Source organism: Ahaetulla prasina, chromosome 4 (genome assembly GCF_028640845.1).
Source record: "Ahaetulla prasina isolate Xishuangbanna chromosome 4, ASM2864084v1, whole genome shotgun sequence".
Taxonomy (NCBI): domain Eukaryota; kingdom Metazoa; phylum Chordata; class Lepidosauria; order Squamata; family Colubridae; genus Ahaetulla; species Ahaetulla prasina.
The window spans coordinates 4,139,618-4,155,139 of NC_080542.1; the positions used below are offsets into that span (position 1 = coordinate 4,139,618).

The 15,522-nt window shown below is 47.5% G+C and overlaps 1 protein-coding gene and 1 long non-coding RNA gene across 3 annotated transcripts in view; both read left to right on the plus strand.

Annotated features, from left to right (window-relative positions):
• The first annotated feature begins 11,789 nt into the window (after positions 1-11,789).
• LOC131198928 (uncharacterized) lies at positions 11,790-12,943 on the plus strand. The gene is made up of 3 exons (XR_009155196.1): positions 11,790-11,990; positions 12,755-12,801; positions 12,907-12,943. It is a non-coding gene; the product is annotated as an uncharacterized LOC131198928 (long non-coding RNA).
• Positions 12,944-13,541: 598 nt separating this feature from the next.
• RABGGTA (Rab geranylgeranyltransferase subunit alpha) overlaps positions 13,542-15,522 on the plus strand; it is a 38,765-nt gene continuing 36,784 nt past the window's right edge. Inside the window, exons 1-3 of one of the 2 annotated variants that reach the window (XM_058181160.1) lie at positions 13,542-13,816; positions 14,654-14,700; positions 14,806-14,916. In XM_058181160.1, the coding sequence (XP_058037143.1) occupies positions 14,698-14,700; positions 14,806-14,916 (114 nt within the window). In that variant the 5' untranslated portion in view covers positions 13,542-13,816; positions 14,654-14,697. Of the gene's footprint in view, positions 13,890-14,653; positions 14,701-14,805; positions 14,917-15,522 lie in introns of both variants that reach the window. The other variant, XM_058181159.1, reaches the window with a different exon arrangement.

The window sequence follows — 15,522 nt, forward strand, 5'->3', positions numbered from 1 at the left end:
ACCCCAGGACACTGCAACCGTCATAAATCAGTTGCTGCAATGGTCATAAGTTTGAAAAACGGTCATAAGTCACTTTTTTCAGTGCTGTTGTAACTTCGAATGGTCACTATGTGAACTGTTGTAAATAGAGGACTACCTGTGTAGGTAATCCTCGACTTACAACAGTTCATTTAGTGACCGAAATTATAACGGTACTGAAAAAAGTGACATATGCCCACCAAAACGGCACCCATGGTCACGTGATTTGCATTTGGATGCTTGACAGCTGACTCACACTTATGACGGTCGCAGTGTCCCAGAGTTACGTGATTCCCTTTTACAACCTTCTGACAAGCAAAGCCAATGGAGGAGCTGGATTCACTTAACAACCATGTTACTAACTTAATACAGGTAGCCTCTGCCTTACAACAGTTCGTTTAGTGACCGTTCAAAGTTACAATGGCACTGACAAAATGAGACTTATGACCGTTTTTCACAATTACCACCTTGCAGCCTCCCCATGGTCAAAACTCAGATCCTTGGCAATCGTTTCATATTTATAACAGTAACAACAACAGAGTTGGAAGGGACCTTGGAGGCCTTCTAGTCCAACCCCCTGCCCAGGCAGGAAACCCTACACCATCTCAGACAGATGGTTATCCAACATTATGACGGTCAACGTGCCCCATCCGGGAGGGTCGGCAGCCCCACCCACAGTCATGATACCGGTTCGCTCAAACCGGTCTGTACTGGCTGAATACAACCTCTGCTTACGACGGTTGCAATGTCCTCGGGTTCACGTAAGCCCCTTTGGTGACCTTCGGACGAGCAAACTCAACGGGGAAGCCAGATTCGCTTAGCAACCGGCTTACTGACTTCTCAACCGCAGGGATTCCCTTAACAACGGTGTCAAGAAAAGTTGCCCAACGGGGCAAAACTCACTTCACAAACGTTCCACTTAACACCCGAAATTTGAGGGTCGGTTGCGGTTGTAAGACGAGGACTACCCGTAACCGATGGGCTTAAGAACAGGAAAGCCGGACTCGTTTCATGACAGGGCTACCGACTTCTCCACTGCCCATAACAAACGCGGTCGGAAAAGTTGTACGACGGGGCCAAACTCCCTTCACCGATTTCTCACCGAGCGACAGACTTACGGCCGTTACGTCGAGCACCACCTGTGTTTTAAGATTATCTCTGCTGTCTAATAACGCTTTCCTAAAATCAAATCCCAGCCTTTCGAAACTGTCGAGGATCCTTGGTGTGTCCCTGACAAAAGAGGTTGATGAAAGAAAGGGAAGGGTTTTCTTTTAAAAAACCCTGCCTAAATTCCTTTTTTTTTTCCGCTGACTCAATGGCTTTTATCGTATTGGCACCCACCCACCGAAAGCAGCAATTAAGGATGGCTCATCCCTCAATGTCTGTCTCCCGTCGTTCTGAGAAAGCAAGAACGGCACTGACTTTGGGGTGAACGGCAGGACAATCAAAATGCGAATCCTTTTCGGAGAACTGGATTTCCAAGCCTACACCCAGACGTGTGTAAGCCCTTTTTTCTCTCCCTTGTGGCTTAAATCATCCTTCTAAAGTGATTCCTCGCCCAGAACGTGACCTCAATTAAAGAAACTTTCAATTAAAGAAAGAAATTAAAGGTACCACATATACGGTACAAAATGCACCAGTACCGTATATGTGGTACCTTGCTCAATAGTAGTACCTGTGAGAGGGATCTTGGAGTCCTAGTGGACACCCATTTAAATATGAGCCAGCCGTGTGCAGCAGCTGTTAAAAAAGCCAACACAGTTCTGGGCTGCATAAACAGAGGGATAGAATCAAGATCATGTGAAGTGTTAGTACCACTTTATAAGGCCTTGGTAAGGCCACACTTGGAATATTGCATTCAGTTTTGGTCGCCACGATGTAAAAAAGATGTTGAGACTCTAGAAAGAGTGCAGAGAAGAGCAACAAAGATGATTAGGGGACTGGAGGATAAAACATATTGTTGGAACTGGGTATGTCTAGTTTAACAAAAAGAAGGACTAGGGGAGACATGATAGCTGTGTTACAATATCTCAGGGGCTGCCACAAAGAAGAGGGAGTCAAGCTATTCTCCAAAGCACCTGAGGGTAGAACAAGAAGCAATGGGTGGAAACTCATCAAAGAAAGAAGCAACTTAGAACTAAGGAGAAATTTCCTGACAGTTAGAACAATTAATAAGTGGAACGACTTGCCTTCAGAAGTTGTGAATGCTCCAACACTGGGAATTTTTAAGAAAATGTTGGCTAACCATCTGACTGAGATGGTGTAGGGTTTCCTGCCTAGGCAGGGGGTTGGACTAGAAGGCCTCCAAGGTCCCTTCCAACTCTGTTGTTATGTTATGTTATGTTATGTTAAATGTATCATATAACCTGATAATTTATCATACATCTTGTTTCCTCAAAAATAAGACCCAACCGGAAAAGTAAGCCCTAGCATGATTTTTCAGGATGCTCATAATATAAGCCCTACCCCCAAAATAAGCCCCAGTTAAGACTGTCAGCCAGATGGATGCATTTAGTACCATATTTCCTCCAAAATAAGACCCAACTGGAAAATAAGCTCTTATACGTCTTTTGGAGCAAAAATTGGGGAAACACGGTATGTATGTATGTATGTATGTATGTATGTATCTATGTATCTATGGTATATGTATATATGTATGTGTGTGTGTGTGTGTGTGTGTGTGTGTGTGTTTTCTGAGGTTTTCGCGGGTGTTTGTATGTAGGTCTTTGGTTATTCGGGTTTTCTCCTGCGTAAAATTGGAAGTGTCTTGGCGACGTTTCAACGAAGTCTCATTCGTCCTCTTCAAGCTGGTGTTTACAGCTTTGTGCTTCTAGGAGCAATGTGTGATCACAGCTTTTTCTTCCTTTTAACTGCTAGTGGGGGTTTGAACTGATTGGTTGGGAGCTTGGCTGTGTTCTGATTGGGTGGAGGTGTGTTCTGATTGGGTGGGGGTTTGGCTGTGCTCTGATTGGATGGGGGTGTGTTCTATTTGGGTGGGGGGGCTTGGTTGTGCTCAGGTTAGTCTGAGTTGCAGGGGGATTTGAGTTGGTGAGCTGCATTGCTGTTGTTTGGCTTCGCATTCATGGTCATGCTACATCTTCATGGTGGGTGTCAGTCTGCTGCATGTATGGATTGGAGGGGTTTGAAATGGCTAATGATGCAGCTGCGGTCTGGCTTCTGGTCCATGGTCGTACTTCATCATTGGTGTGGGTTTGAGTCTGTTTCCGCGTGGATGTGTGGTGGTGACATGCCGTGTAGTCATAAAAAATAATAACAATCATAGTGTTTACATCTCTCTCTTAACATATTTTCTGTATTTCGCTGACCTTCTTCTTTGGTTTCCCTATTTTTAACTTCCATTTTTATTCTCTAACCATCGATAAAATAGATCCCATGCACAGAGGTGGTATCAGCTGGTTCTGCCCGGTTCGCGTGAACCAGTTTCGGCGACTGCCGCCCCCGCCCACCCACCTACCCATCCCGGTGTAATGTTGTCCTATTTAAGCACGGTTGTTGTGTCTCGCTCGCTTTCCCCGCAGCCGGGTCCCTCTTATCTTCTGCCGAACGCTGAGGAATGTCCTGGCATCCCTCCAGGCCCCAGCCCTGACACCATGCCCAGACAAGCCGAGCAAGATGAAGGACCTGACGTGCCTCCAGCCCCCAGCCCTGGCTCCATGCCCAGGCAAACGGAGCAACTAGACCCCTCCCCCACAGCATGTGAGCCTGAAGAATGTGAGGCCAGTCATGAGCTAGGATTGCCAACAGCTGGAGGCTGGAGAGATCCTCGCTTCCGGAGAGTGGAGAGGCAACGTCAGCAAAAGGAAGGGAGGGGCAGGCCTGGATAAGTGCTGAGTCATGGAGCCACACCCCATGGCCTATATATAAAGGATCTGCTTTCTGGCATTCTCTGAGTCAGGCAAAGTCTACCTTGGATTGCTGAAGTCACTTCCTGGTCTCCTGCCTGCCTTGAGAACTTTGCTAGGACTTTGGCAGAGCTGCAGAGGCACGCTTGATACGGACTTCCCTGACCCGGCCGTCAGCGGAGGAGTGGGACACGACAACGCTTTTTAGGCCGGGCACGTGTACAAAATGCGCGCGAGCGAGCAAAGCGTACGCATGGAAGGCCGGATACATGCGCGGAAGGTGCATGCGCGAAGCGAGCATGCGTGTGCGCGCATGGTGAACCGGTGGTAAAAATATGTGGAACCCACCACTGAGCCCATGTCATATAACATTCAGAGCCCCACATTTCTGTCCTTAAGCGAGATGGTGGTTAGGTGAGGTCGTTCTCGCCTTACAGCAGGGGTTCAAATTGATATTCCACAGGGATGCGAAAACATGGGTTTAGACGTTTCAGAATTATAGTGTATATATATATAAATTATAAGGGACGCAGTGGCTCAGGGGCTAAGACAGCTGAGCTTGTCAATCGAAAGGTCAGCAGTTCGGCGGTTCGAATCCCTAGTGCTGCCGTGTAACGGAGTGAGCTCCCGTGACTTGTCCCAGCTTCTGCCAACCTAGCAGTTTGAAAGCAGGTAAAAAATGCAAGTAGAAAAAATAGGGACCATCTTTGGTGGGAAGGGAACAGCGTTCCGTGCGCCTTTGGCGTTGAGTCATGCCGGCCACATGACCATGGAGACATCTGCGGACAGCGCTGGCTCTTCGGCTTTGAAACGGAGATGAGCACCGCCCCCATAGAGTCGGGAACGACTAGCACGTATGTGTGAGGGGAACCTTTACCTTTACCTATATAAATTATATGCATATAATTTTTTTTTTTAAGGGGGCGAGAATATATCAGAAGCATTCTAAGGGCGTTGGCAGTGGTGAGATTCAAATAATTTAACAATCGGTTTGCCCGAACCGGTCCGAACCGTCTGAATCTCACCACTGGTTGCAGGGTGTAAAAATGGTTCGGAACCCTTGCCTGACAGGAACAATTGAGCCCCAAATTTCCACTGCTACCAAGGTGAGCCGTCAAAGTGACTTTTGCCCCGTTTTACGACCTTTCTGAGGAATACGGATAGTCCTCGACGTACGACGACCATCGAGGCCAAAATTTCTGCTGCTAAGCGAGACAATTGTTGAGCGAGTTTTGCTCATATTTTATGGCCGTTCTTGCAGCAGCTGTTAAGTTCGGAACACGGCTGTTAAATGAATCCCGTCTTTCTTACTGACTTTGCTTGTCAGAAGGTCGTAAAAGGGGATCCCCTGCCCCTGGGACACTGCAACCGTCATAAATATGAGTCGTTTGCCAAGTATCTGGATGTTGATCATGTGAACACGGGGGTACCACAACCATATGTGTGCGGAACCATCATAACTCCCATTTTTCAGTGGTGTTCTAACCTCAAACGGTCACTAAACCGAAGCGTTGTACCTCAAGGACTATCTCTAATCAGTTACGGAACGCATATTATGCTGGGAAATGCAGCGCTTCTGAGAACGCACAGATTTAGCTGAGGGAAAAGCTAAAAAGAGAGCAGAGGGTTGGACTAGATGACCGCCAAGGTCCCTTATTCTGTTTAATATCCAGCTCCAAAAGAGCCTGAGGGCTGAGGTAGGTGGGGGTTTTTTTTGGAGTTTCGTTTTGTTTTTAATCTGGATTTATTTTCTCTTGTTGTCATCATGAAATTGCCCATTGAAATTGCCTCTTGATTGCAGAAAATATGACTTCTGTAACAGAGTTGTTAACGCTTGGAACTCACTACCTGACTCTGTGGTCTCTTCTCAAACTCCCAAAATCTTCAACCAAAAACTGTCTACTATTGACCTCACCCCATTCATAAGAGGACTATAAGGGGCGTGCATAAGTGCACAAAAGTGCCTACCGTTCCTGTCCTATTGTTTCCTTTCATTGTATGTGCTTGTATATAATGTTGTGACGAAATAAAATGAGGAAAAAAATGTTTGGAAAGAAAAGCAGAAGCATAAAATATAAATAAATCAGGGCGTAAAAAGGTTTTCTGGGAATCACAAAAGGAAGTTTGTGTTTCTTCCACACCCAGAAAAGTTCCCTGAATATCAGCTGCTTCTGTCCTGTCAAATAAAGTAAAAGTGATGATAGATACACCAAAGAATAATTTGGTATTTATAAAGGTAAAGGTAAAGGTTCCCCTCGCACATACGTGCTAGTCGTTCCCGACTCTAGGGGGCGGTGCTCATCTCCGTTTCAAAGCCGAAGAGCCAGCGCTGTCCGAAGACGTCTCCGTGATCATGAGGCCGGCATGACTCAACGCCAAAGGCGCACGGAACGCTGTTCCCTTCCCACCAAAGGTGGTCCCTGTTTTTTCTACTGGCATTTTTTACATGCTTTCGAACTGCTAGGTTGGCAGAAGCTGGGACAAGTCACGGGAGCTCACCCCTCTTACGTGGCGCTAGGAATTCGAACCACTGAACTGCCGACTTTTCGATCGACAAGATCAGCGTCTTAGCCACTGAGCCACTGTGTCCCCTTTGGTATTTATACATTCCCATTAATCTGATATCTTTGTTTTGTGTCCCGCAGGCCCACAAACCCAGGCTGTTTAGCAAACCCTGGTTTAATCGGATCCTTAAATGCCAACAGCTCAGACCGACGTTAGATCCCGAGACTCCACGTAGTCCTTGAGTTACGACCACAATTCAGCCCCAAATTTCCATCGCTAATGTTCTGTCCCCCTTCGCCTCTGTCCGAACGATGGCTTAATTAGCCGGCACTATCAGGTCTGGCAGCAAAATAGTGAGCGTCTGCCAAGTGTCTCTGTTATCTCCCTCGACGCCGATGAGTCAAACAGTACTTCAGTTCTTAGTTAAGCAGTTAATTTGCCTTGTACAAAGAGGCACAGCAGCTCTTGCTGCCTTTATATCCTGTGGGGTGTGGCTCCATGATTCAGCACTTCCTAGGCCTGCCCCACCCCTGCTTCTGTTGTTCCCGCCTCTCCTGCCTACGAAACCTAGGGTCCAGCCAGGCCTGATTGCCATCAGCTGGGTCTAAAGGCGTGGCCTGGGGGGGAAGAGTCAGGGGACGGAGGCCTCGTTATCGCTTCCACCTGGCCTGTTTCTGGCTCCTGGAGCTGAGCCAGGGAAGCCGGTGCTCCCGAGGTAAGTCCTGATGGCCCTTCCCCCTCACTTTCCAAGTCACTTTCTGGCAGGAGGCCTGGCTCGGGGGGTGCAGACACAACAGCTAAGGCAGGCAGTCATTAAGTGAATCTTGCCTCGTTTCTCACCATAGTCATTCTGCAAACCGTTATGAAGGTAGCGACACCGTGGTTAAGCGAATCTGGCTTGACTGGGCTCATCCGAAGGTCGCGAAAGGGGATCAGGTGGATGTTGCCACCGTCCTAAATATGAGTCCATTGCCAAGCGTCCAAACTTTGATCACGTGACCACGGAGAAGCTGCAACGGTCGTAAGGGCGAAAAATGGCCGTAATTTGGCAGTTTGAATCTCACTAGGCTCCAGGTTTACTCAGCTTTCCATCCTTCCTTCCGAGGTCAATAAAATGTAGGACCCAGATGGTTGGGGGGCAAGAGGCTGACTCTGTAAACCGCTTAGAGAAGGCTGTAAAAGCACTGTGAAGTGTTATATAAGTTTATTGCTAAGGAAGGAAGGAGTGAAGGAAGATGGAAAAGAAGGAAGATGAGAAGGAAGGAAGGAAGGAAGGAGGGAGGGAGGGAAGGAGGGAGGGAGGGAAGGTGGGAAGGGAGGAAGATGAGAAAGAAGGAAGGAGGGAAGGAAGGAAGATGGGAAGGAAGGAGGGAGAGAGGGAGAGAAGGAAGGTGGGAAGGAGGGAAGGAAGGAAGATGAGAAGGAGAGAGGAGGGAGGAGGAGGGAGGGAGGAAGGAAGGAAGGAAGGTGGGAAGGAAGGAAGATGGGAAGGAAGGAAGGAAGATGAAAAGGAAGGAAGGAAGGAGGGAGGGAGGGAGGGAGGGAGGAAGGAAGGAAGGAAGGAAGGAAGGAAGGTGGGAAGGAAGGAAGATGGGAAGGAAGGAAGGAAGGAAGGAGGGAGGGAGGGAGGGGAGGAAGGGAGGGAGGGGAAGGAGGGACGGAGGGAGGGAAGGAAGGAAGGTGGGAAAGAAGGAAGATCAGAAGGAAAGAAAGAGGGAGGGAGGGAGGAAGGAAGGAAAATGAGAAGGAAGGAAAGAGGGAAGGAGGAGGGAGGAGGAAGGAAGGAAGGAGGAAGGAAGGAAGGAAGGTGGGAAGGAGGGAGGGAAGGTGGGAAAGAAGGAAGATGAAAAGAAAGGAAAGAGGGAGGGAGGGAAGGAAGGAAGGAAGGGGAAGGAAAGAGGGAAGAAGGGAGGGAAGGAACGAAGAGGGAGGGAGGGAGGGAGGAAGCCATCTTGGTAGAGCGATTAGAGTGCAGTATTGCAGGCTGACCCTGACCAAAGCCAGCAGTTCGAATCCCACCAGGCTCAAGGTTGACTCAGCCTTCCGTCCTTCCGAGGTGGGTAAAACGAGGACCCAGATGGTTGGGGGGGGGGAAGAGGCTGACTCTGTAAACCGCTTAGAGAGGGCCATAAAAGCACCGTGAAGCGGGATATAAGTCTTAAGTGCTATCGCTATAACTCACATTTTTTAAAATACTATTATAACTTCGGACGGTCACTCAATGAATGGCTGTAAAAGTCTGTCTTTGCTAAAGTTGGGTGGACGGTCCTCAGCTCATCGCAAACTCATATTCTGACGTGTTCAATGGCTAAAAAGAGGGAGTAAATTACTAGTAATTAAGGGGAGGCCTTGAAAGCTCAATAGCGGAAACTCCCCAAAATCCCCAACCTCGCCCACGCTGGCTGGGGAATTCTGGGAGTTGAAGTCCACCCATCTTAAAATTTCCAGGGTTGAGAATCACTGCCTTACACGGATTTCATGACATCAATTCTACAGCCACATTTCTTAGCTCAGGTGTGTGCACAGGTAGTCCTCAGCTAACGATAGTCGAGTCCCAAATTTTATGTGGCTAAGCGAGACATTTGTTCGGTGCGGTTTTTTCGCCCCGTTCTATGACTTTTCTTGCCCCGTTTGTTAAGCGAATTGCTGCGACGGTTCAGGGAGTCAGACGATTGTTAGGTGAATCTGGCTTCCCTGCGTCGTTGTAAAACGGTCACTAAACGAACCATTGTAAAGCGAGGGTGTTTCCCGTATTACTGTGCACTGCGGGTGCTTTCCTCGGCCTTCACGCTGACCAGGTCCCCAAATCGAACGAAATTTTTCTAAATAAACTTCTGGTTTGCTTTCCGACTGATGTTGGGTTAACAGGGACAGCTGATTGGTCAGCCAGTAAAATATTTGGAAATTATTATTTCCGGGCCAAATATTGAAACAGCTCTAGGCATGCGTGTGCCATGCGTGGCAGGAATGTACGTCTCTTCATTCTGCCAAAGAAAACAAGAGTGCAGAATAATATATTTGTTTATCTTCTGACTAGGTGGCTCAGTGGCGAAGACACTGAGCTTGTCGATCAGAAAGGTCGGCGGTTCGAATCCCTAGGACAGGTCTCCTGCGTGGACTAGATGACCTCCAAGGTCCCTTCCAACTCTGTTACCATTACATGTATCTAGCCCCAGATTCGGTGAAGCTGAGGGGAGCCAGAAAAGGAGCCTCTTTGAATAACTGTTTTCAGGAACAAGGAGCGCCTCGGGTCGCCGTTTCTAGTCCCTTTGAAATAACAAGCAAGAATGTGAAATTCTGCTACGAACCGGTTGAATAACAGAATCATAGAGTTGGAAGGGACCTTGGAGGCCTTCTAGTCCAACCCCCTCCTCAAGCAGGAGACCCCCTAGACCCGTGATGGCGAACCTATGGCACCATATGGCTCCAAATATGGAGCCATATCTGTGGGCACACGAGCTTTGCCCTAGGTCAGCTCCAGCTTGCATGCGCGCGGCAGCCAGCTGATTTTCAGCACTTCTGGGCTCACCGGAAGTCGGGAAACGGGCTGTTTCCAGCCTCCAGGTGGGTGGGGAAGGCTATTTTCGCCTTCCCCAGGCTCCAAGAAAGTCTCTGGAGCCTGGGGAGGGCGAAAAACGGGCCTACTGAACCCACCGTGCCATCGTGTGCCAAAAGCAGGGGGAGTGTGTGTGGGGGGGTTGTGCACGCGTGTGCAGGGCTGGGCACATTGAATTATGGGTGTGGGCACGCGTGCACACGACCCGCCCCCCTTGCGGTTACCCTGCTTATGGCACGTAATGGCACAGTGGGCCCAGTAGGCCCGTTTTTCGCCCTCCCCGGGCTCCAGAAACTTTCTTGGAGCCTGGGGAGGGCGAAAAAGACTGTTCTTTCTGCGCCAACTCGGAAAGCTCAGAACTGCCCAAGGAGCTGCTGATCCAGTTCTACAGAGGAATGATTGAATCTGTCATCTGCACCTCTAGAACTGTCTGGTTTGGTTCTGCAACAAAAAAGACACAGACTTCAGAGGATCATTAGAACTGCAGAAAAAATAATGGCTACCAACCTGCCTTCCATTGAGGACCTGTATACTGCACGAATCAAGAAGAGGGCCGTGAAAATATTTACAGATCCCTCACATCCTGGATATAAACTGTTTCAACTCCTACCTCAAAACGCTATAGAGCCCTGCACACCAGAACAACTAGACACAAGAACAGTTTTTTCCCGAAGGCCATCACTCTGCTAAACAAATAATTCCCTCAACACTGTCAGACTATTTACTGAATCTGCACTACTATTAATCTTCTCATTGTTCCCATCTCCTTCCACTTATGACTGTGTGACTGCAACTTTGTTGCTTGTATCCTTACGATTTATACTGATATTGTTTCCTGATTGCTTATTTGTAGCCTATGACTGTCATTAAGGGTCGTACCTTATGATTCTTGATGAAGGTATCTTTTCTATTTATTCCATTCATTCCATTCCATATTTTCTATTCTATTTATTCCATTCCATTCCATATTTTCTATTCTATTCTATTCTATTCCATTCTATTCTATTCCATTCCATTCCATTCCATATTTTCTATTCTATTCTATTCTATTCTATTCCATTCCATTCTATTCTATTCCATTCCATATTTTCTATTCTATTCTATTCTATTCTATTCCATTCCATTCCATTCCATTCCATTCCATATTTTCTATTCTATTCTATTCTATTCTATTCCATTCTATTCTATTCCATTCCATTCCATATTTTCTATTCTATTCTATTCCATTCATTCCATTCCATATTTTCTATTCTATTTATTCCATTCCATTCCATATTTTCTATTCTATTCTATTCCATTCCATATTTTCTATTCTATTCTATTCTATTCCATTCCATTCCATATTTTCTATTCTATTCTATTCCATTCCATATTTTCTATTCCATTCCATTCCATTCTATTCTATTCTATTCTATTCTAGCAACTGCAGTGGTTCACTTGGCAAGAAAGGTTGTAAAATGGGGCGAAAGTCACTTAACAAAGGTTTCACTTAGCGACAGCAACGGTGGGCTCCACTGTGGTCGTAAATCGAGGACTCACTGTACAACCCAATCCCATTCAAAACTGAAACTGTTCCTTTAAGAATGAGGACGCTCCGTCCCGCCAGGAGAATTCAACTCGATAGCCTCTGGGACCTCAATGGTAGTTCCCATCCGTATTCCCTCCCCCCTCTTCTCTCTTCCACTCTTAATTGGATTCGCCCGAACGGAGCTCGTTTTGCTCGCCGAGTCTCTGCGGACGAGACCATTCGCCACCGGCCGATCTCATATTCTCCGCCTATTTCCTCCTCCCCCCGTCCTCACCGTCCAGTTGGTATCGCCCCCTAGGGGCGCTCTCAGCCCGGCGCCTCTTTTCCGCTTCTACAAAACACCCCTACGGGCTTGTTCAGAATGGTCTCGCCCCGTAGAAAACCGATGTAGACATTTCCGGGAGAGACCACTTCGCGGCTTCCCGGAGGGGGAGAAACTAGGAATTGGTGAGAACTTGTCTTGAACGTCGCTGGTTGTGCATCAGCCCGAAAACAAGGGGAGAAAAAATTGTGCATGAAGGTAAAATGAGTAGGGGGGCTCCTCAGACTGCGGCCCCCTGTTTTTTTTCCCGAGGATGTTTGCTTTCTGGGCCAATCAAAAAGGCTTAAGTGCTAAAGAGAACGTGTGAATGTTGGTTTAAGGCTGTGCATGCTTTGCAATAATTGAACAAGCCACCATTGGCTGAACTCGTGTTTGGCCCTACACCTGACGCACGGTTGAACCAACAACGGCGGCTGGATTTTGCATAAATGGATCAAACCATGTTTGCACCCTGGTTTAAGTCTAGCTACAGTTCAGCAGATCTGGGGTTTAAGGGAGCCTGGGGTTTTAGCAGATTGCTGCCTGGTTGTGGGTCTAGTCCAGTTTCTTTTTTTCTTTGTTTTTTTTAGACTGTGTTTGTGTAGGTTCCTCCACCTTTAACCACAAACAAGCCATGTTTTGGCCCCTAAACCACAAACAAGCCATGTTTCAATCAAGTTTCAGGGCTTGGTGGGAAGATAAGACGGGGAGGAACTCCAAGTCACTGGGAAATTGAAAACCGGAAAATGATGCTTTTAAAAAAAAATAAGTGCGGTTTGGTGAAACCTGACGTTCCATCTGAAGGGTTAAACGTCAAGTGGGGGGGTGGGGGGTTGGACTAGATGACCTACAAGGTCCCTTCCGATTCTGTTAAAGGTATGTCATCTTTAGGACTCTAGTGCCCATCATCCTCGGCGTGCCCGCTGGAGAGTTGAGCTGCAAACATCACTGAGGTTTTCTTCTTCTCGTTTCACATTTCCTAGGATAAGTGATTCATTCTTCGCCTCTCTCTTCGGAGTCAGTCAAGATGGTGAGTTTGCTGTCTGGTCCTTTGATGGATCCTTGCGGATGTTCCTCATTGCTTCCCCACCCCCACCCCGAAGCATCCTCTCATCCTCATCTCCCTCTCCCCCAGCACGGAAGGCTGAAGGTGAAGACGACGGAAGAGCAAGCGAAGCCAAGCGCCTGGAGCAGGAGAAGAAGCTCCAGCAGTATGTGACGGTCACCAAAGCCATCTTTGAGAAGGTAAAAGACTTGAGGCTGGGACTATTTTCTATTCTATTTATTCCATTCCATTCCATATTTTCTATTCTATTCTATTCCATTCCATATTTTCTATTCTATTCTATTCTATTCCATTCCATTCCATATTTTCTATTCTATTCTATTCTATTCCATTCCATTCCATATTTTCTATTCTATTCTATTCCATTCCATATTTTCTATTCCATTCCATTCCATTCTATTCTATTCTATTCTATTCTAGCAACTGCAGTGGTTCACTTGGCAAGAAAGGTTGTAAAATGGGGCGAAAGTCACTTAACAAAGGTTTCACTTAGCGACAGCAACGGTGGGCTCCACTGTGGTCGTAAATCGAGGACTCACTGTACAACCCAATCCCATTCAAAACTGAAACTGTTCCTTTAAGAATGAGGACGCTCCGTCCCGCCAGGAGAATTCAACTCGATAGCCTCTGGGACCTCAATGGTAGTTCCCATCCGTATTCCCTCCCCCCTCTTCTCTCTTCCACTCTTAATTGGATTCGCCCGAACGGAGCTCGTTTTGCTCGCCGAGTCTCTGCGGACGAGACCATTCGCCACCGGCCGATCTCATATTCTCCGCCTATTTCCTCCTCCCCCCGTCCTCACCGTCCAGTTGGTATCGCCCCCTAGGGGCGGCTAGGCTTAGCCCGGCGCCTCTTTTCCGCTTCTACAAAACACCCCTACGGGCTTGTTCAGAATGGTCTCGCCCCGTAGAAAACCGATGTAGACATTTCCGGGAGAGACCACTTCGCGGCTTCCCGGAGGGGGAGAAACTAGGAATTGGTGAGAACTTGTCTTGAACGTCGCTGGTTGTGCATCAGCCCGAAAACAAGGGGAGAAAAAATTGTGCATGAAGGTAAAATGAGTAGGGGGGCTCCTCAGACTGCGGCCCCCTGTTTTTTTTCCCGAGGATGTTTGCTTTCTGGGCCAATCAAAAAGGCTTAAGTGCTAAAGAGAACGTGTGAATGTTGGTTTAAGGCTGTGCATGCTTTGCAATAATTGAACAAGCCACCATTGGCTGAACTCGTGTTTGGCCCTACACCTGACGCACGGTTGAACCAACAACGGCGGCTGGATTTTGCATAAATGGATCAAACCATGTTTGCACCCTGGTTTAAGTCTAGCTACAGTTCAGCAGATCTGGGGTTTAAGGGAGCCTGGGGTTTTAGCAGATTGCTGCCTGGTTGTGGGTCTAGTCCAGTTTCTTTTTTTCTTTGTTTTTTTTAGACTGTGTTTGTGTAGGTTCCTCCACCTTTAACCACAAACAAGCCATGTTTTGGCCCCTAAACCACAAACAAGCCATGTTTCAATCAAGTTTCAGGGCTTGGTGGGAAGATAAGACGGGGAGGAACTCCAAGTCACTGGGAAATTGAAAACCGGAAAATGATGCTTTTAAAAAAAAATAAGTGCAGTTTGGTGAAACCTGACGTTCCATCTGAAGGGTTAAACGTCAAGTGGGGGGGTGGGGGGTTGGACTAGATGACCTACAAGGTCCCTTCCGATTCTGTTAAAGGTATGTCATCTTTAGGACTCTAGTGCCCATCATCCTCGGCGTGCCCGCTGGAGAGTTGAGCTGCAAACATCACTGAGGTTTTCTTCTTCTCGTTTCACATTTCCTAGGATAAGTGATTCATTCTTCGCCTCTCTCTTCGGAGTCAGTCAAGATGGTGAGTTTGCTGTCTGGTCCTTTGATGGATCCTTGCGGATGTTCCTCATTGCTTCCCCACCCCCACCCCGAAGCATCCTCTCATCCTCATCTCCCTCTCCCCCAGCACGGAAGGCTGAAGGTGAAGACGACGGAAGAGCAAGCCGAAGCCAAACGCCTGGAACGGGAGAAGAAGCTCCAGCAGTATGTGACGGTCACCAAAGCCATCTTTGAGAAGGTAAAAGACTTGAGGCTGGGACTCCCTCTTCTGCTCCTGGGTGGAAAAGGAACCGGAAGGTCTTGTGTTGGTTGGGACGTCTCGCCGTGTTAGGATTTCGAAATCCCGGCTCTCCTCACTCGGTTAAAGAACCCTTGGTGTTGGGATGGCTGGATGGATGGCTGTCTATCTATCATCTCTCCATCCCTCCATCCACACAATGGATGGCTGCATGGATGGAGGGAGGGAGATGATGATAGATGGATGGATGGATGGATGGATGGATGGATGGATGGATGGATGGGTAGGTGGATGGGTGGATAGAGAGATTAGAGAGAGAGAGAGAGAGAGATCGTAGATAGATGATAGCTGGGTAGGTGGATATGTAGACAGACAGACAGATATATAGATGATGGGTAGATGGATGATGGATAGACAGACAGGCAGAAACAGTCAGTTGTAGAGATAGATAGACAGACAGACTATGGATGGTTGGATAGACAGACAGAATGGCTGGATGGAGAGAGGATAGATAGATAGATAGATAGAGATAGATAGATAGATAGATAGATAGATAGATAGATAGATAGATAGATAGATAGATAGATGATAGATAAATAGATAAAT